This window comes from Arctopsyche grandis, chromosome 9 (assembly GCF_051622035.1).
Source record: "Arctopsyche grandis isolate Sample6627 chromosome 9, ASM5162203v2, whole genome shotgun sequence".
Lineage (NCBI taxonomy): Eukaryota > Metazoa > Arthropoda > Insecta > Trichoptera > Hydropsychidae > Arctopsyche > Arctopsyche grandis.
The window spans coordinates 26,617,407-26,641,443 of record NC_135363.1 but is presented as its reverse complement, the minus strand read 5'-3'; the positions used below and the strand labels follow the sequence as shown (position 1 = coordinate 26,641,443).

The following is a 24,037-nucleotide window of genomic DNA, read 5'->3' as shown; positions in this document are numbered from 1 at the left end:
ATGTATTAGATGTATTATGAACATTTATAAGGATTGTAAATAGGTTTTTGAACTCTTTTTCCTATTATGCTGTAGATTAACATTAGAATAATATAATACTATGATTACTAACCAAATTAAATTAAATTGTAAAATATAAAATGATCAGTAGATCAGTAGCTATTGAAATAGATATAAGATGTATTGTGAACATAATTTCGTAATAATAAAAAGCATTTATGTAAAAATAAAAATCAATTAAGAGCCATCTGACGAACTGCCCGTTCGGAACGGGGCATGTTTTAAACATAATCCATAGTTTACGATGAAATTAAATCATTATTTAACTTTAGCAATACAAATCTGTGATTATTTAGTATTGAAAGATTTACAATTCAGTTTTGTATTTTCATCACAGCTGTCATGAATGTGCAAATAGGCATTCACGTCGTGTAACAAAAAGCTCTGAATCGAAATTTCCGCTTCGCCGAAACGCCATCGTCCACAATTGAAACCAGCGTTTGTCTTCATTGAATAAACATGAAAGCTGTCGTTTCACGCCGCTGTCGGGTGGGCCTTTAAAGGGTTAAGTTTCACGGGTCAAATCGATCGGCTAAAAGCGCAAAATCGTGCGAATGCGATTAGACGAGCCGCCGAAATGATAACGGGGTATATCCATTGTGTATTCAGTGTAAATGGAATAAAAATGGCGTTCGACAGGTCGCTTCACGGTTGAAACGCGCGGCGAATTTGAGACGACCGCAACAATCAATTATTTATTTGTAAAGTTTCCGTTATAAATTAGCGATTTCGATGTCGAGGACAAAAAGGTCGCACGATTCTCATCTCCGTTCTTCAATTCTGAATTTATGACTCGATTATTCCTACGCAAGTGGTTAACGTTACCGAGGAAGACTATCTATGGTTAAAACATGGTAGTAAACATTGTCGCAGTCACAATCGATCAATATCGTCGTATTAAACATATGAATATTGTGCATACACCCAATGATGAATGATTTATTGGATTTTATGTGTTGTTTATTTGCTTACATTCCGTCTGGCTGCAGATGCTGAATCGACCGACAGCAGGACACCTGAAATAATACAAGAAATTAATTATTCACAAAGAATGTTCAAACATGAGTTATAAAGATAGAAATTTTCACAGTTTAAAATTACATTCATCGTTTTAAGTATATTTTGTAAAATACCTAATACTATTCTTCCTTGCACACTACAAACGTACTTATTACTATGAATAAAAATATACTCATTTTAATTAACATTAAACATAAAATAAGAACACAAAATCAAATATCCAGTTAAAAATTATCAAAATGCATACAATGTAATCTTGTATAATAGGAAGGTCTCATTTGAGCAGTTACGCAAAAGGGAAAAAGGTTATAATCATAATGAAATCATCTAATTAATTTTATCAAAAACCTCTGTATGTATAATAATTATAGACTAATTTACTTAATTACATAAATCTACATACTTGCTTAGCTATTTATTAAAACCTAATTTTGAAGAATTTTTTTCAATACCTTTTTACCTTATTTATGTAAATCAAAAGAAAATTATATTAACAAGTTTTTTATAAAATGTAAATAAAAAATATGAATTTAAAGTTCCAGTCCAAGGTCTAACTTTTTTTCAAAAAAATATTATAACGGCGTCAAATTATAAAATATTTATATTTATACGTTTAATTTTGTATTACATATGTATTGATTACAATGAGAGTTCTTAGTTATATGTTCATATTGGAATTTTATACATTGACAATTTCGGCAACATAATTTAGCAACTGTTATGACATTTAAATTTTTGACTGGTTGAAAACGACTATAACATTAAATATACATATAGTGCACTTATTTTGTTATATTTAATTGGTTTTACTTGTCTGTCTTCAAAGTGAATATAAAATATATCTCTCAATCTACTATATGAATCAATTTTCCAGGATTCGGTGACAAATACAACCATCAAAGTGCAACAGAGTTAATGTGAATTAGAGACAAGACGACATAATGTGGGTGTGAAGTTTTCACGTAAACTTTCAGCAAGATGGTGGCTTTCACTTGGGGATTTGCTCATCGCCTTCCGTGGCGGATGTTCGTAGGTATTCAAATCGACAACGATGGTGGGCAATAATTGTGCAATTCGTCTGCGATAGCACCCACGATTGGGTGTATTATTGTCTCGTAGAAAGTCTTCCGGTGTGCGAATTTGCTTTCGTCGTTATTGTTTCGTTTAGCGAAATGCATATGTCAATCGGTGTTAACTGACTTAACTAACGTGAATTATAATGCGTGTGTCGCAAAGTGAAACTATCCAGTACGAACTATGTACGTTTAGATGCTATAATTATTTAGATTTATGAGTGAAAAGATTGCAGTTTAGCCATCAAAAAATTAACGACATATTATTGTATTTAGGGGAGAAAAAATCATTTTGATAATTTAACTCGAGGTTATTAAATAAAAAAAACAGTCAAATTTGACAGCTATTATTACTATCTATATATAAACATGTACTCGATACATGTTTTTGTATGTACCTATGTGTAGTTTTTCCTAATAGAATCAACTCGCATGTTTGTTTTTGACATGTGTAACTTTATTAAACATTTTTTGAAAATTTAAGGTCTACTTTTTCCTGAAGGTCTAATTTTTTCAAAGAAACGAATTCTTACTGTATTCCTCTTGAGTAACGGTCTCATTTGAATATTTAGGCAAAGTATAATCATTACAAATTATAGACTAATTAATTTACCAGATAAATCTATATTTGCTAGTAGGTGCTGTTTCGAATCCCTTCTATCGCGTATCTATATTTTAATAATTTAAAACGCATAAATGAAAAATTCCATTCCTGTTATTCCAGATTTCTTCACAATGATCGTTATGTTTCCTTGCAATTAGGAGGAAAATTTATGATTTATGTTTTTGTTGAAGGTTTTGAATTATATAATTAGTATTATTTATTAGGTAAGATCCTATTTCAATGTCCAATCAGATCCCCGTGTAATTTTTCTTTATTTCACATTGATCTCTGTTCTATCAATTATTTCTATTATTCATTTTATATACATGGATCTTGCTCTTCTTTTAACAATATTTCCCCTCATATTGATACTAATGTTGTTCCTTTTCTTGCTTTAAATTCCCATTGTTTGATCATTTTTCTTAGTAATAAATATAAACGTACATAAATTATTTTTATTTTTTTCATTGTTGTTTAGAAACTTTTTTGGTGTCAATGTTATACACGTAGTAATGCTGTTTATTTCTGTTTTTCTTTAAATAAAAATTATAATTAAATTAAGAAAATATATCTAAACAATGCTCTTTTATAATATAATGCTAAATATATGAAATAAAGTAAGTTTATTATTATATTTATTTATTCATATGAATACACAACATTAAAATTACGGCAATAACTCCAAATTCAATGTCTGGAATATACATACATATTAAATTCGAATGTATTTAACAATCTTGTTGATTTACTAGTTTTTACTAATTTACTAATTTTTATTTTTATTTATTTTATTTTTTATTTTATAAATTGAAAAATCAACAGACAGGATGTACATATGTAGATATGTATAAAAAAAACAAATAGTAAATAAATAATATATGTAACATCCGAGTCCAATAATAGATTTTTACAAAAATGAAAAAGATAAATATAAGGAAAACAAATTAAAAAGTAAAGAATAAAGGCATGACAAAATATGTAGAACATTGCATAATTAAACTATAATATTAAAATATTTGGAAAAGGTTATAAAATAGAATATAAGAAGAAATTGAAATTTACAAATATAAAACAAATGAAAAAGGTAAATACAAAATAAACTAATAATTATTTCTACAAATATCTTCTAAATGGAGACATCAACGCGCGAGTAAGCATAAAACCCACATAGATCTTTTATAATTCGATCTGAATTATTTTAAATTCATTATTCCTACACGTAGAAAAATTAATGAACCGCCGCATTATATAATAAACAAATCAATGTTTTGAAAAAGCGCAACATATCGTGACCGTCATTACCGAAGCTTTATGCTAATTGAATTCACGGCACGATGGGCACGCGAACTTTCTTCGAAGCGGCGGCGCTGCTCAATTTGCCATACCACAATGCGATGCACATAAATAAAGATCGAAATTTATGCGATAATCTTCAAATTTCCGGTTAAATCAGTCGGTTAAGTCAGTCAGTCAATTCGCACCGGGGCGGTTTAAGAGCACATCACAAACGCGGTAAAAGGCGATCTGAAGCGAGCGTAGACCGATGGTTATCGCCTGCGTAACCCCGATCCGTCTGTCGGACAATTGGAAGAGTTCTTCGACTTCTTACATAAATAATTCGGCATCGAAAATGGTCTCTCGATCGTGGTATAAATTTACCTCTAGAGGGCCGCGTGTAATCGAGTAGCTGACTCGGTGAGAACGGGCGCCGCAGCTTCCGCGAAAGCGGGTAATAATGGTTAAGAAGCGCCGACTTAATTAAGACGATTGGTGCGATTGGTTATTGACGATAGATGGAATGTGAAAACTGCATCAAATGAAATAGTTTTATATATTATTGGACTAGAATGGGTCGTTAAATATTTAATTGACGGTTAGATCAAAGAAGAAATACTTATACCAGTATGAAAACACAATTTTTAAAATTAGTTGGAACTTATCTCAATATTCGAGCGAAAATTTGTCTCAAACGCACTTGCCAAATTGCATTTATCTGTTGTGAAATTTAGCGTTTTATTACTTGCTAAATGTCACCTTTAAATGGAGGCGAATGCATGCGAGTGGCGATTGCTCAAATCAACAAAGAACAACGCTAATAATTACAGATCAATCTCGGCGGTTGATTTCTTTTGTTCGATTGCTTTTTCAGAGGTATGCCGTGCACCGGGCAATTACCGATACACAAAGCCAAAGAACATTCAATTAGAAAAGATAAATACTGTGAAAAACAAGAACAACAACAATGAAAGTCGGCGTGCAGTTGCCAACTCCCTCTTCCTCCGAATTACACAATAAAAAATAGATAAATGTAATCCTTAAACGATTTCGTATTTCAAAACAATACCTATAGGTACATAGATATAAAATGTATGGCGATTCTGATTATTTTTTTTACAATTTACTATTTCCTATGAAATTATACTGAAAAAAATACGGCATCAAATCATCAAACAACAAAGTTAGATATTTTATATATATTTTTTACATTTATTCGCATTTTATTTGGCTTATTTCATAATTCTACTTATACTATCTCTTAATCAATGTATTTCCTGTTACTTTTTATGTACTTATTAGTAGGTATACGAACCTTTCACCTTTCAGTCTTTCACCAAACGCAATACCAATTAAGCTATTAAGCAAGATTAAAAATACACGAAGATTAATTATATAAAACAACAATTTGTAAAGAATAAATCAATAAAAACACACGTATGTGTCGCACCTTGTATGGTATCATCGTCCGTTTCAAATTCGTATTGTATACGTGTTGTATGTATGTATATATTTTTTACGTCGAGAGTGAGAGTTGTTACTCTTTTGAAAGAAGAGGATTTACTCTCGTTTGGTGGTAACAGTAGGCGTGTGTCGCAAACAAAAGTGAATTTTTCATTATGCGCAAAGTAAAATGCCAAACTGGTCGCATTGTGAAATTTTTCGCCTCATTCGATAACACTAATTGACATTTCGAACGTTAAAAATTGGACCGTCCTTGATATGCAATCGTATCCAATGCACCCGTGTATGCAATTTATTATATACATGTTTGAGGGGATAAACAGCGGTGCATCTAACAGCCGCTACGAGGTCAAGGAAAGTGAACGTCTTTGTCGTAATCGTCCTCATCATCATCATCATCGTCCTCAGCGTCATCGTCGATGCGGTGAGAATAATTTAAACGGGCATATTTAATCTCGACTAATTGCCGTGTAAGCGCACCGAAAATTAGATTCGGCAAATCAACTTCAATCTGTGATTAATCAGAAGCTTTATTATGATACATATGCAACTATATATGTATATACATATGTATGTATTTTCTACTTTATAAAACTTTCACCAAAGACTTTTATAAGAGCTCTTATGGAAAACTAAAAAATCACAAATGTTCGTGTAAATGAAGATAATTCTATATATGCATATATTTTATGTTCTACATATGTACATATATGTACATACATACAATGTATCATCATCTCATTCGCAACTTGTCTGAAAAAAAACTACGGTCGGTACAAATGGTTACTTGGAATTGTATTTTAATAAAACCATGCTGAAACGTGACGTTAAACGAAATATTGGAAGTATTGAATATAGAAAATTTAAAAAGTAATCATCAATTGATTACAAATTTTTGATCAGCAATAGTCAAAAAACTTATATTTTAAATCTTTTTTGATAGTTTTTGAATATTATCTTGTATATATTATTACGAAAATATTATATTATATTGTAAAAGTTTGAAATTCAAGATAAAACGGAATGAAAGATAGTATCCAAATTTTATTTTATGATTTTTATAAAATATGTTCCACAATAACACATTAATATTTCGTATTCTGTTTTCTATCAGTATTTTAATCACTATGTAAATCTACAGATTTCATAGTGATTAATGAAGTTCATCTTTTAAACATTAAATTTTATCTTTATCTTTATCTTTAAATTTTAAACATCTTTTAAACATTAATAATTTACGGTACCTTAACCTGTACTTTAAATATTATTTCTCGTATTGGCTTTGATTTTGAAAGGGTCGAACTTCTTTAAAGAAATGTTTTATGACTTTCATTCGCTCAAGCAACGTCGAGCATCACTAGCATTTTCTTCTTCTACTATACAAAAATGGATCAGTTAGTCTACTATACTGATTTAGTAATTCAGATAATCATATTATATGTATCTATGTATGTATGTATGTATGTACATAAAATTCTGCCATACTCAATATAAATATTGTAGCATCAAATTGGAAATTTGCAACTATTGTGTAAATAAAATGAGATAAGCTTTGATATCAAAGGCTATTTCATTATAATTTACCCATAAACATTATATTATATCTACTACAGATCGACATCGTAAAAGTGCAAATGTTAAATATCGAAATTCACACTACGAGCGCATCTAATTCAGTGAAAGGTTTTCACGGTTAAGTCGCACATTACTGTCGGGAATAATATTACAAAGATACGTAATGCATACATTGTTACTTTTACTTAAAGATATTATATTATCTGAGTGTTATTCTTGCACAAATCCCTCGCCTCTTAGTAAGCGTCGAGCGTAAATAATGGCATTGCACTAATCCAGAGACCATTTCCTGTGGATTTTCTCGCATTTCGCCATAAAAAACAGTGGAAAAAAATTTACATGGGTATACACAGGCACCGATGAATGGATTCGCAACGATTCATATTCGGCTTGATGCGTATACATTTCACCTTTTGTTCGAGAGATGCATTTCATCATGACCCAATTTCGATGTTGCTTGAAGAGTGTAATTTTACTTGTTAAAGAGGAGAAGAAAAATCATAAAGATATTATTTCATTGCAAACGATGAGTAAATGAACGAATAGGCGTGTTTCGATGGATCTTTCTGGTCTAGTACGAACGATGAGTAGTTACTATTGGGTGTGGTAATATTGTAAATGACTACTGAATGGGCACTTTAAAGACGTCAATATCATGTATAAACACAATCAGGTATTGAATTAAGGAAATGATTCATATTAAAGTTTTAAAATGCAAAATAAATCAAAAAGGAACGAATCAAATATAATCGAATAATAAAGATTTGTTGATTTTTGATTTAGAAATAATACTAAGTATCAACTTTTTTGAGTGCATGTAAGTTTTTAAATAAATATATGTACATATTTAAATATGGCTAAAAATTTCAATCAAACAATCGACTTTTGGAAAAGTTTATCCATATCTAAAATGACTAGTTATTTCTAATATAGCGAAAATAAGAAAAAGTATTACATTTTGAATGAATAAAAAAATAAAAACGTGTTAACGCTGTATAATACGAGTCTGTGTGTATGTAGAAAGTACTCATTATATTTCATATAATCGAATGATTAAACTTTCATTATACTTTAAGTCGATTTTTTAAAACATGCATACAAAAACTTCGTATAATATAGTATATGTATGTTTACATTCACAAAACTTTATTGATCTTTTTTAAATCATTCATCACATTTGTTTTCGAAGAAATATTTAACACTCGTGACAATAATGCAATTTATATAAACGATTAGCATATTTGCCCATGTCATTTTATTCATGCAATTTGATGGACAAATGTCGAGGTTTTTCATTAATGTCACTTCCTGTATTCAAACCGTTATCCAATGATCGAAATTAAGAAAAACAAACGCCTCACGAACTTGCCAATCGATTTGCATACCTACAGCAATATTCAAAGTCAACTAAAAATTCCCAGGCAGAGAAATTCTCACAGATGACCATTTCGGCTATACAAAAAAAAAACCTGTGCATGTCTTCGGTGAAATGAAGATGTGTCGTTGGAATGATTGATCATGTCTGGCGAAAATAATGATGAATCGGTTTGAAGCGCTCCAAACGTGAGTAACGTAATATTACGATGTTTGTATTATATTATATTATACATATGGATCGACATTGAATGGAATTGAAAGATATTGTGCAATCAAGTCCCTTTCGACTCTCGTCACTTTCTTTGACCCCACGAATGCTGCGATGAATGTGCTCTTTTTGACGCCCAACTAAAAGTATAGCATACTCCAAATAATATATTCGTAAAATCAGAAATAAAATACGACTATTCATCATACATTGCACATATTATTATTAAAACAACTTTAATGAAAGCTAAGTAATAAAATCTGAACTTAAACAAAACGACCTTATAAAATTATCTATCGTTAATTTAATCTGGCAATTTTACTCACAATTTTATTACCCCGTCGACATCCAATTGCATCTATCCAATCTTCAATGCTAAAATTAACATTAAAAAAGAACGCCTCCTGACATCGACTCATTCATAATGCATCAAGGCACGTCTTGGCATTTGGTTCAAAGCACCATCAAAGTCGATAATTAGCACAACGGAAAAACATCACGGATGCAAATTGATTTATTGATCGATCATCCGAGTGTGGGAAAACGTACCTTAAAACCTACAACACGTTCAAGGACCAAAGCCCAAGATCACCACAGAGACAATACCCGCCGATTTTAACAATCATCGATCGGATTCGTATGCAAACAAGTGAAATGAGATGACCCATTGAGATGACTCGGATTGTAGGACGATCGTCCAAAGGCCAGACCTTGGCTCTGCATCAGCTCGAACACTGTTGAGCAATCGATCCGTGGACCATCTAGGCAGGTACCGCAAATCTAACGTTTATTCCCACGGTTCGGATCGTGCGATTGACCATCGTGATGTTTAAAAGCATCCGACAATTGAGCCATCGTTCGTCATGTGTCCGAACAAGTGTCATTAGGCTTGGTAGTAATAATGTCTCCGAATTGGAACGGTGTGACTAAACCGGACCGGTAGACAATGCAGTTATCCTTGATCGTACCATTTCTTGTATTGCGTTATATGTATTAATATAATAACAGTGTCGCGTAGGTATATGAGATATTGATCGATAATAATCCTACAAAAGCGCAATTCTTTGAAAATAAATCCAATTTTACGTGAAACTAGGACGTCGAACGAATTATAAGAGTAAAAAGATGTATGTATGCGTGTAATGACACGAGTAAAATATGACTAAGATGGTGATGTAAAATACTCAAGCAAACATGTATGAATATTTATGATGTGATGAGAAGAGATTGAAAGTGAAACAAAAGCTTTAGCATAAAACTTGAATACAGTATAAGCTGTAAGTAGCAGGAATTAAAAGAAGAACAGAACAGTAAGCAAAAAGGATATGAATAATATATGTAGGTTTTGTCAATATAATATCATTTTATTAATCAAACGGTAATTATGCAGTTGCTATGTATGTAGATTAAAAATTATTGAAAATAATGCTCGAATAGTACACAATAGGAAGTATTATGATAGACAGCAGATTTACTAATTAAAATAACCGAAACAATGATTGAAGGTTAAAGTAGAGCTTATATTTGGATTCATAGAAGTCCTAGATTTTTTATAAAAATAATTCTCAAAACCACGAATGGGACTGAGAAGGTCAACATCATATCACACTGTGACAGATTAACCTAAAACATCTTCATACCATCTAGAAAATACAATATTGAGGCAATGTTCTGTGTTATGACAGAGCACTCGACTGGTACTCGTAGATCATTTTACAAATTCAAAGGGAACTTATAAAGTTATAGAGAGTGTTTATAGAAAAATTTGAAGCGGTATATAAATTAAGAGCATGAAAAAGAATAACATATGAAAAGAGTATTTAAAAAAAACAAGAATTATACTTGAATTTTTTCGTGAAGATCACACATGTTTAAGGGGTCGAAAAAAGTAGTGGAAGATAAATCGAACAAGAGTAAACTGCCACTTCCGGTTGAGTTATGCTTACCAAATTTTATCCATAACTTGTTATTACGCTTAAAATTCTAGATATGAAATTTCAGTTCAATAAATCAAAAGGTTTCTGATAAAAGCATAAAAAACCTCGATTCTCTAGAGTAAAACTACTACTTCCGGTTCAGATAAAAATATAAAAAAATATAAGGTTATAGATATTATTATTTCTATTACATATAAAAAATTTTAATCCGATTCAGTTAGCGATTTGGGAGATAATTAAATTCAAAAACTTAAAAAAAAAAAAGGACACCTATAAGGGGAGGTACCATTTCCGGTCAACTTAAAAATTTGAAATAAATTTACGTCATGTCGATAAGAATTTCAGTAACCGATACTAAGTTTTGATTCGATAGGACTGACGGTGTTCAAAAAATCCCCTAAATACACAGACACGCACACACATTTTTTCTAGATCATGAAAACGTTATCAGTAATCGATTCCGAGTTCGAATCAGTCAAAATCTCGAGCTCGAATTTTCGCATGATCACAAAACTTCATCTATTGTTACTACGTACATAGATAAAGTAACTAGCAATGATTTACTATATGAAACATTCCTTCTTCCAAAATTTGAACCCCAGACCTGGACTTACATACTAACTTGACTCACGAATAAAACATTAAAATATCTACAATTGATACATTGTACTCATTTTGGATTGTTTTCGATCTATTTACCCATATAGATACATATTTATCTCTGCTGAGGTACAGATGCTACATAGTGATGACCTTTCCCAATGTATAATCGTTAATGGTGTTAAAATTTATTATTGCTATTGATTTTAATCGGAATGTAAACGGTGCTAAGATCGCCGAGGAAATCCCGTCAATCATGATTGATTTCGTACAATGATCGGTGTGGAAGAAACGAGATGGCCCGCGGGGTCCTCCTCTCACCGAACAAGGCCACTGGACCGATTCCACTTAGTTTAATTTGTTTATTGTTTCACTGCGGTGTATCATTATCATCATCGTCGACGTCGGGTCATCGGGTTGTTTGAATTGATAGAGTGAACGAAAGGTATTTTTAAGTTGGGAAGAATTTACTAGCGATTAATGCTTTCTTTGGGCGTATTGTTTCGATAAAACAAAAATAAATTGACATAAAAAGCAATCTTTGTAAACGTGAAGAACTGAAAATTAGCGAAATTAGTTCATAATATTAATGAAAAAAACACATTTTTGACTTTCAAAATTTACTAGATAATTAATTTCAAGTATTTCAAAGCAATAAAAAATTTCAATCAATAGGAAATGTACATATATGACTATTGATTCCAATACTCACTTTTGGCACAACAATATTAGAATTTGAATTAAATACAGCAAAAGTCAAAAATATGCAAAAATTGATCATTTCTTTATTAGCTTAAATGAGAAACAGCCAACAAAAATCATTGTCATATTCGAATTTAGTGGATCAAATGTAATAAAGATTTATAAGTTTCCACTCTGGTAATTTATTTTGTTGCTCAGTGTTATCAATATTGAATTAAGATTTGAATCATTTCAACGCTGAATCAATTTAAATAGACATTTTTTTTACTTAACCTAACAATTTCTATAAAAGGACAGAGCAACCCAAGTCATATAGAGAGTTAAGAGAAAAATTAAGCGCCATTTATTGGATCGTGCTTCGGTCCATCAATCAATGAATTTTGCAAGCAATCAAAGTATAAAAAAAAACACAATACCAGAAAATTGCATTCCTATACAAAAAACACAACCGTAAAAAATCAATCAAAATTCACGGTCATTAATCAAACATCATCATTACTTACAAGAAAGGCCAAGATCCACATAGAATACACGCGCTCCATATACCATCATATTTAACAGTTACAAATGAAGATCAATTTCATCACCACGAAAACATCAATTATTTATTTTATACGCTCGTATAATTATAATTCGAAAAGAAAACTTCACGATCTACTAAATACAACGATAATAAGACATACACCGATAAACAAATCACTATTTTGATATTCAAACTGCATTATTTCCATATATATGTATACACCTATATAATACACTTGCATAAATTAACAAACGGGTCATAGAAGGTTATACGTACACATTTCACACACAATTTAATTCACTATTGAATATCAAAATTGCATTTTTTTCTTTCTCTACAAGCGAAGCATACCTCGATGTTTTTCTAGACACGCTCATCTACGATTAACACTGGATCATTTCTCACTCGGTGAATCTGCACTTTTTTACACGGTCCGTTTGCCTTGAAAACTTGCTCTCGTTTTCGTTCTGAGAAATCGATTGGTCTTGACTTTTAAACGGAATTTCTCTATAGGCCTGGGGCGTGGATGGAAAACTGGTCCATACAGTGGATAAGTTTGCGGGTAAAGATTCCAGATAAAGGTTTCCCGTATGCTAGTAATCCTTTTAAGGTCCGCTTCGGTGTCAAATTCGAGGTCTTCCGCTTCTTCGGCGTGTCCTCGAAAGCAAACTAGTTCTAGATGTGTACAATGTGGCTATAATCAAACCATCCTCCACGCATTTTACTGTCTCGTAAAGATCGTTTGTTCAGTTTTCAATTATAATAAGACAACTTTGCGTGTTCGTGGTATAAATGTTGTTTACGTTTCGAATGCTAATATCAGTATGGAATATTTATTCGTTTGGTTTTTATTTTTAATGAATTACAATTCATGGTTCATTTTGTAAAAAAAAAACACGTTCGTTTTTTTTTTACATATTTCAAAGTAACGCTTTTTAATATACCAAATTTGTTACAAATTGACACGTTAAGATTGTGACTTCATTGGCGTATTATTTCAGAAAAATAGCATGCTTCGGAAATGTTATACTTATTGTACCATTAATTTAATGATATGTTTGATCTCATTAATCGATAAAGACACATGGAATTGTTTATTAAAATGTGGCTTTTATGTAACTAGCCGTAGATCCATTTGATAGTTTTTTTCCGGTTGTTGTTATAAAACAAATTGTCCATTCAAATAACAATTAGTAAAATCATTAAAAGAAATACATTATATGGAAACAAGAACTATTCCTGTTTTCTACGAAATATCCATGTAGTATGCATACTCAATAAAATGTCTAGTCATGAAACATTTTAAAGATAATTTCATGAATAGCAAAATTTTTCCAAAAATTATTGGTAGGAAAACCAAAATGTCGTAAGTTATTATTTTAATTAAGTTTGGACCATTGTGGCATTACAAGAATCCCTACTGCGCCACAATAATCGAAATTATAACAGAAAGAAGAGAAAATATATGTACATAAATGTATGTATTTATGTATATATACAGACAAAAATACATTCATACATAATCATAAAAACAATAGCAGATAAAGTAAAAAAAAATCAAATAAACAGAATACATAGTAGGGAATGTCCTGCATCTTTGTACATATAGCTAGCACGAATTCATATGTATGTATATATATCGGTATATATAAGAACCAGCCGTAAATGCAAAACTCTCAAATGAAAGAGAGAATATTCCACTTATAAATCACTTACAATTGTGAAAATAATGATGAGCGCAGGCTACCAGACATGTATGCTAAAATAATATCCGATAACCCACCCTCACTGAAGTGGAAAATATTACTTTCAGGCACAGCAGCAACGATTTAATTGACGAGTCGGATATTTATTCGGAAGTTGTATTTAAAACGATCTTTATATTTGTGCATATACATATGTAAATGAAATACAATTTCAAAAGCTTTTACTTGCAAACAAATCTATTTTTAACACATAATAAATTAAAACATTCACGATTCGTCCTATTTTTTTACTCTACAAACGACCTTAAAACATTCTAATGGAGTTCTCACAATACACCAAATTATAATTCATAAACTTCACACATGAATAAATTTTTATTGTATTTTGTCACTCCATTAAAGTTCGCTTAAAATTTGATAATGACAGTCGATATTACTAAATCACTCCACTTTCCTCATACAACTTCGTAAAACAAGCTTTAAATCATTCATCTATTGCATTCTAAAGCCGGCCAAAGGCTGCTTAATGCATACGCATACTCCCTCGGTATTATAAATCGCAGTTCTCCGGTGTAAACGCGCCATTACAATCTCGCCAAACGTCAGCAGGATCGGAGGCGTGAGACAATGACATTAACGACGGCCTGCGAAGACAACGGCGCCGTTCTCATGTTGCATACATATTTAAAAAAATTGCAAAATTATCCTATTAACCGATGTATGTTATATGTAGACTCGTTATAACCGAAATCAGCGTGTGTCAATTAGACTGTTCGATCTCGTAATAGGGTTAATTTGCCCGACCGATTAAACGATAGTCTCCGTTCGCTTGTATCATATGTCGGTATATTTTAATGGCATTGTATTTATCACGCGTTCGTAGAAAAACGACATCTTCATCTGTTCGTTTATTATAAATAATAGTAATAATCTTAATGGGAAACGTTGTGTGAACTTTACAAAAGGCATTACGCGCCGGCTTATTATATTATGACTATTATTACAAAACTGTTCATTTCGCTTTCTAAGCGTGCGGTTAATTTTCTCTTGTTTTCATCGTACTGGTATGTCTACGCACTATGTTTTCAATTTTTATTGTTTTAAAATTATTTATTAATTCCATGAAATTCAATCATAATAAATGTGATAAACATCAAACTAATCTATAATATATTTTTTGTAAATATGTGTGTACATACATACATATATATATATATATATATATATATATATATATATATATATATATATATATATATATATATATATATATGAACCATTATATTCGAAAGTGGTGGAAATCCAATTTTCAGTTCCAAAAACACTATTTCTGTTTTGACTTAATTCTCAAATTGTTGTCACTTCTTTTAATTTGGTATGTCCAGAATCTCAGAAAAGCAGAATAAACGTATAACATGCCACCAGTATTTTTAAATATTGTAAAACGCAAAACATTATATTTAATATTATACCTATCTCGAAATGAAGAAAAGGGGTTTGATCAATTTCAAATATAATTCCATATGATTCCATAAAGTAGTTCAAGATTATTTTTCCACATAATATGATTTTTAATTAAATTATTCAAAATGAAATTCCCACAACAAACTCTCCCTTGTATAATATGTTCAATCTTACATGGACTTTCAATCACGAAAGTCAAATTTAAATATTCAAACTATGTTAACATGTTTACAATATTTTCGATGGCTATAAATTTAATAGAGAAATCAATTTTATGATCTTTAAATATCCTCCTCCCTCTCTTTTTTGCCATGAAATTAAATTATAAACGTAAAAAATCAGTAAAGGAGACGATTTCTCAAATGGTTAAAATTAATTTTAACCTACGAAATCATATATTTATAATTTAAGTTTGCCAATTTATCTGATTTCACTGTTGAAACAGCTTCTCATCAATTTGGCAGGACTATCCTGCCCACTATTTGAATATGATTTCAAATTTAGAATCTATAAATGTATATATTAAGTTAAATACCATAGGTGTCGCTTAGGGGCAAACCGTAATGGCATAAAATATAAATTTAAAAAAAAATTTAAACCAAACATTTCTCGTTTACATAGATAAGATTAATGAATAGTACTAAATCAAGTATGTATATGTAAACAAATGCTTCTTTAAGAACTGTGAATCATATAATCAAAAGTGTATCATCGAATGTATGTACATATCTATGTAAATAATTTAAAAAATATATTAATATTATTGACCTAATACTCGTTTAAGTTTTATCTTTTATGTATAATCTTTATTAACAACAGTAACAAAATACTGTCATTTAATTTTATAAGCCAGCTCTTATATTGTACTGAAAAAGTATCTGAAATTGTAAACGTAAAAGAATACCCACAAAGGCTTAATCTATTATGCATAATTATATCTACATATATTCATATTTGTGACTCAAAAAAACTTTCCCCAAATATTTTCGAATGAATTGAAGAAGGTCACGCATTGACACATCGGAAACAGACCGTCACTAGAATTTCACACTATCTTTCAATTAAAATATTGCATAAAACAATAGGTAATAGTATCCTTAATAATAACGCAGCATAACAAAGATCCAAAATTGAATAGATAATTGAAAAAAAAATGGGTCACACTAGAAAAATCACAAAAATCATAACCGCAGGCTATTTTTCTTAAATATGTAAATAAAAAAAAACGGAAATAAAAGAATGACCTCCGGAGTGAACCACTCACTCCATTTCTCTCAAGTTTCTCAAACGACGACGTCTCACGGAGATGTTATTGTAAGGTCGTGACGCACCAATTGCATATGAATGTACATATATGTATATGTATAATACTATACGTAACACCTCAAATACAAACACACACACACACACACACAATAATAACGCAACTTCCGGTACGAAATTGTGACCCAAACGCGTGCGACCCGCCTCGTTCCGGTTTCGTGAATTTTCACACACCGAAATCGTCCGAAGATCTTCCGGAACGCGGTCGATTTGCGAAACGATCCACATAACCGGTCGAGTAACCGTCGACATTCAAAATCGAAATATGCAACCGTGCAATTAATCAGAATTCGCCACCGTTACTTAATTAGGTCACACACGTTTATAACTCCATTATTTCACACATCACAATCCTAAGTGTGATTATTTCTCTGTTTTGTTTTTTTTTTTCTACTGATACTATACATAGCCCAGTTGCACGGTGAACTATTGAGCAACGCAGAACCATATTTCAAAATTGCCAAAAAATATATATTGTATATATAATGAAACCAGTCATTGTGTCGGATGATTCTCACGGCGCGAAGGTCGCGATCTGGTCAAATTAGGACACATTTGAACCAGTAATTATAAACGAATTAAAAAACGACGAATTCCTACAGATTTCCGTTATTTGATTTATTCTATTTTAGAAAGGTTCTCTTTTTACAATACAATACGGCTATACCGTTCCGAATTCGATTGATGCTATTTATGAAAGTACACGTGTGTGTTTTAACGATGGCATTCATAGCGGTTATTGTCGCATTTACAATGAGTTCAATTAGCACTTTTCGCCCATTGTGCCTCGTAGAAAATTTATCATTGTCGACAATGGCAAAGGGCGAGTTCAACTTTGACCCGAGTAAGAATGTAATGTCCTATAGATATGTGAGGACTTCGTGAGATGGATTCGCTTTCTTCGAATAGTACGTATATATGTACAGCTATTCGAAGAATATATAGCTTTCGACCGGTTTATCACCTTTCAAAACCTTTACATCTTCTAGAAAGTACAAAGTACTAAGCAATACATCCACTATAAAAAAACTCTCAAACTTTCAATACAATTTCAGATTTACATATAACATCAAAAAGTAATATTTTTTAATAATGTACAAAATTGCTTCAGTTTGAAACCAAATTTATATCAGCTCATATTTGAATTTCTGAAAAGGTTTCCTACTTAAACGTTATAAAATTATTTCAACCTATTTGTCTAGTAGCCTACGCTCATCATTATTTTCATAATTGGATGTAATGTATGAGTGGAATTTTGATCTTATGTCTTCCATTTGGGCCTCACAGGGATGTTTTGTATTTGCAGCTGGTTCTTATATTATATATTGGTGCTGGCTTTACATTATAATTATTTATTATATTTTTACTTTATCTGCTATTATTATAATGCTATTTTTTATGATTATGCATACATGTATGCATAATCTTTTCTTCTATGTATACATATGTATGTATATATTTTTATTTTTCTCATCTCTCTGTATGCTTTCGACCATTGTAGTGCATTAGGGACTCCTGTAATGCCACAATGGTCCAAGCTTAAACTTAAATAAATAAATTCACTACTTTTATCTACTAAGTATAACAATATTAATGTTTGTTTGTTTTTGTAATGCAAATCAACAGTTTTTCTAAATTTAAGTCTATCAAATTTGATATATTGCATATTTTAGAGTCAGTGGTGGATCAACTCGATTGAAATCCCCAGGCGCAATTTTGTTTTAAGGGCCCCACCTCCCCCCCACCTCCCCCCACCTCTCCCCACCTCAAATAAATGATACCATTTTTTAATCAAAAAATTTAAAAAGTTCTAAATTAAAAAAAAATACTAATGTTTCAATTCATTATTTATTTATTTATTAATCTATAAGTTCGCCTGTGGGATTATGATAAGAAAACACTCAAAAATGCGGCACGGGAGGCGTTTGGACTACAGCTATAATAGGCGTATCTTTATGTCATTGTAAATTAGTACGATCTTATTATTTCGATATGTTTCTAAAACATTTCTTCAAATATGGGAACCACTGTCAAACCTTTATCAAAACAAGAATAAAATATCACCGAAAAAACTCCAGCGGGTGAGGTTTGCGAAGAGACGCGATGATAGAGATCCAAACTAGCAGAGTTTTATTTACATGTGCAAAAATCTTTAAAAAAAAACACGTGAAGCGTACCAACCACTCTGTGTGTCTACACTTTTTATTACAATTTGTATTATTTTCTGACTTTCATCTTCTCAAGCATTGCAAAGCAATTTGGAACACAATATTGATATAAAGAAAAATATTAATATATTTTTTTTTAAATACATTTGCACCAAATGCTCATGAAAAATTTCTAATATACATTTGTAATATACGGGAAGGCAAAGATCGAAAATCGAAAGATCTTAAGTCGAAAGATCAAAAAAAAATGGTGCATGGTAAATGGTACATACTCACTTAATTTGCGCGAGCAGGATACAACAGGAACAAGAAGAACGTATTCTGTACTCCCGTATTCTGCGCGCGCACATTAATACGAGAGGAAAAGCCTGTTCCTCTTGTTCCTGTTGTATCCTGCTCGCGCAAATTAAGTGAGTATGTACCGTTTACCATGCACCATTTTTTTTTTTGATCTTTCGATTTTTGATCTTTGCCTTCCGATATTTGCGTTTTCTGTAATTTAACATTCTGTCTCGTCACGGAGACCGGTAATATACGTATGATGTTTAATAATAGCAAAAAGTGATCGACTTTAGTGTCATCAAAATAATAATACGCTTCATACAATTCGATCGCTAAAATAAAATACAACTACGTATATGCATGTATAATATATTGAATAATAATAGATTATAATTATTATAATGAAAAGCATGGACACATTTTACATAAGAATAAAAAAAAAGAATATGAGTGTGATACGGAACACTTAACACACAATATATCATTAAATTCAATCTACTCACGTGTATAATTTTGATTTGAATTGTATTACATGCTGTACGCATTATACAGACATATAATATGATAAACAAAACAATAAGGACATCCTGAAAATGTGCATTGTTAATTCATCCAGCTTCACATCATCGCGAATGAAATTCACCACTTACATAAACAAAAACGACACGTAAATAGTGTGTAAACAACTTCATACGAAAATAATCACGATACGAATCTGTGAAAACCCGTGTTTTCGCGTACACACTACATACTATGTATATATGTAATATCTCTATCTACATAGTAAATTGCAAGTGCCATTGTTTAACGCGCAATTTCACAACGCGAAAATTAAAATTGCGTAAAATTTAACCTTATACATACACATGTGTATGATATTAAATTATAATATAGTAAAAACGATAATAATATCAAGAAAGAAATGACTTACCGATGATTAATGTGAGACACGCGAACGTCGTTGCAGATCCAGCACCCATTACGCTGGACATCTTCATCTCGATTGCGATCTAGAATCATGGAACAGAAAATCATCATAAATATTGAGCAATTTTAATTTTAATATATCGTGCACATTCTAAAATTATCAATAAATTTTCCGTTAATTTTTACATCGATTATTTTCGACTCCAACGGAATGCGATGATCAATTAAAAAATAAATAATAATAAATTATTATTGAGCTTGCACAATAACTGCTTGCATGCTAAAATGCATCGGCAGATGTAATCGTTCGTTTAAAGAACAAGGTTGAGCTAATGTGCTCCTATATATTAGTATTGGAACATTTTATGTATATTGTTGCGAAATTTATATATTTTTTCAGTTAATCTGGGGCTTAAAATTGGTGCGATTAATTTACAGTTTATTTTTCAACCTTGATCCGATGGTATATTCAATGCGAGTTTGAAACGTAAATGTATGTAATTAAATATGCATATATTGAAATGAGGAGGCTAGCAGTTCGTAGCGAAACATTGATATACAAGTTGTGAATGATTAAATGTAAAATTTCTTAATACACAATCCTCTGACAGGATAAATACATGCATGCTTACATCAATCTTAATCGTTTTATGTCAACATAAAATTTCAAATGACATTTAATTCGTGGAAAATTAAGCATTGTAAGAAATAAACCGTTTAAAAATTCAGAACAACTTAATAATATATGTAAGTCTGGACTTAAAAACGCTAATTTTGGATTTCCATCCATGGACCTAGTGGAAAACTTGTGTCAATTTTAAGAAAACGTTATCAATTTTAAACAATGTCAATTTATCTCGGACAAAAATTTCAAAAAAGTTTTTTAGATTAGTTTCAATTTCTTTTATATTTACAAAAAATGCATAACATTCACCTATAGACGAGAATTCAAAGTCGCCGTTTTTCCAGAAACTCCCATATAAAGCGCGCCACGCTCACAACGCCCATTTGCATGGCAGAAGCATTATTTTCAGAAAATTACAATTTTTTTTCATGTTTCCGTCATTATTTTGAAAGTAAGTCGTTGGCAGCTTTCGTTTGGGAACAGTGAGAGTTAAATATATTAATAAAAAAAATAAAATTAAAAATCCTAGAAGATCTTTGAATGAGAAATATGGATTAAAGGGATTTATTTGATTTTATATGATTTATTTGATTTTATATGATTTATTTGATTTTATTTTGATTTTATTTGATTTATTTGATTTTATTTGAAAACAAAAAAATATCGCTAAGGTCGAGACATAATTTTTAATTTTCAACGTCCTCGTCTTTTATCAATAAAGTGCATATGTCTTTTTTAAAATCACTTAAAACCGAGATAAATTCTCACATAACAATGATAGTTATATCGTTGAATAGGACAAGAACGCTAATAGTAACTAATTGGCCTGATGAAGTGGTGACTTATAGGCATTCCACAGTATTGCGTTTAAGTCCGCAATTACGTACATAATATGACCGTAATAAAAGAAACTTTTCGAATTAGCAGACAAATTTTCATCTTCAACTGCTATGATAAATAAACGGATAAAATACATTCCAATTCTAAAAAAAAATTAAACTACGCCCATTCAATAGATAAGATTTACATATATGTACATATGTATAGATTAAAAAATTGCACGTTGTTTCCGATCAAAAAGTTATCCACGCTCTCGAGCACATTTTTGATCATAGTATTGAGAATTTTCAATTTAAAGAGTTGTAAATAGGTTTTTGAGCTATTTCCCTACTATGCTGTACACGAGTGGTCGCCACGCGGGCTTTTTTAGATTTTTAGTTTATATTTTGGGCGTGAACCTTTTTATTTCGACTAATAAAACACGACTACCATTCAAGATATTGTCATTGTTCTCGCATCTTTTGCAAATTAATAACTGCAATAAATATTTATGGTATATTTGTACGTGCTGTGCCCGTTCATTAAGACTATTTTTGTTATGAATTGCTATTAACTACACAATTTTTTCTCTAAGCAAGACAGGGGATGTTCATTTTATTTAAAAATAATACTCCCAAAGGAGCTGAATAGTTCAAATAAACCTCCCTGACGAAGATAAAAAGGACAACGTATTTTATCTAAAATATTTAGTACGAAATATTTATATTGTTAATGATGTATATTATATTTATCACAGTACATAGTACTCGTTTATTTATTTTACTGTGACTTATTTTATTAAAATACATATTATATTTTATATCGAAAACCTCTGTTTACTGCATCTTGAGAAAAAAATAGGCCATTAGGTTTATACTCGAAAAATGAACTACACCCAAAAAGAGCCCACGTGGCGACCACTGCTGTACACTAACATTAAAATAAGATTATATTATAAATATAAACAAACAAAAAATTGTCATATAGAAAATGATTACTAGATCAGTAACTACATAAATATGTAACGCAATTTATGAACGATAAAAATCATTTGAAAATCAAAATCAATTAAAAAAAAATAAGTTTAAATAATATCTTATAATTGTATGCTTGCGAAAGTATTACATATGAATCGTCGTTTTTATAAAAATTCATAAGCTTAACAATCAAAAATTTAATATCAATTTCATTCGCATATCGAAGGCTAATACCCGAAACACGCGTGCGCATTCACACACGTACATATACATACATATGTATATTATAGCATATATTCGTCATTCAAACTACATATCATCGTGTCAATCACGATTACGAACACGAAATTAATGGATCTCGATATGTAATAATTGCGTGGGTTATGCCAATACGACAAGGTCGGATATGAGAACGCAAACCTTGACATTTTGCGGAATTTGTCGCAATAATTCCGGCTTTACCTACAATAATAATTATCGTCACACATTGACGACACGTCTTATTCAAAACGCATTAGCGACACTTATAAATTTTCTAATTCCATTTCATACAAAACCAAAAATAAAAAAGGAAACCAAAGAGAAATCTCACATTTCAATGGAGCTCTGAAAAGAAATTCATAAACAATTCAAAGCTGAATTATTCGAGAGCATTCGATACAGTTTTTGCATATAAATATCAACAACATTTCACTTCTGGACCGCTTTCGACCGACCTATCAATGCGATGGTCAAAACTTGAACGACCTTGCCACTTATGTACATGAGAATTATTTAACCGGTCAATAAAAAAATACATACTGACAAACGATATCGAAATGTCAACTCGATAATTGACATACATATACAATATAAATAAAATACGAACGGTGGTCTAATATTTGTGTGGACGTATTTATTTATGTCGTAAGTGTATTTTGTGAGAGATTAACTTACGGCTGATTGCACCTTTTTAATGGTTCGTTTATTATATCTATTTATATAAAAAAAATAGGCATGATTGTCTATAATGCACATCGCAAGAATCGTAATGTTTTCATTACGCCATAATCGGTTTTGTATTGTTTCGCTTTTTGGTCCATCAATTTAGAACTTGTGCAGTTAGTTATTCGGTCACTGTTAATGTGTAGTTGGGATGTTAGTTAAAAAAAGTATTAAACATAAAAAAATTTAAATCAACCAGTCATTTATACATACATAATGTATGTATATACATGTATATTCAAACCAATACTAAAAAATAACTTGGTCTTGTAATGGTAATGCTTTGTACCATTTAAATCCCTCTGTAATCAATTATTCCGATTCAGCATATTTACATATTTTTA

At 30.8% G+C, this 24,037-nt stretch overlaps 1 protein-coding gene across 1 annotated transcript in view; it reads right to left on the bottom strand.

Moving 5' to 3' along the window:
- thw (chitin-binding domain protein thawb) overlaps positions 1-24,037 on the bottom strand; it is a 64,371-nt gene that overhangs the window by 10,875 nt on the left and 29,459 nt on the right. Inside the window, exons 2-3 of the mRNA XM_077438814.1 lie at positions 20,293-20,371; positions 1,033-1,076 (exon numbers count right to left, since the gene is read on the bottom strand). Of these exons, the coding sequence (XP_077294940.1) occupies positions 1,033-1,076; positions 20,293-20,359 (111 nt within the window). The 5' untranslated portion in view covers positions 20,360-20,371. The remainder of the gene's footprint in view (positions 1-1,032; positions 1,077-20,292; positions 20,372-24,037) is intronic.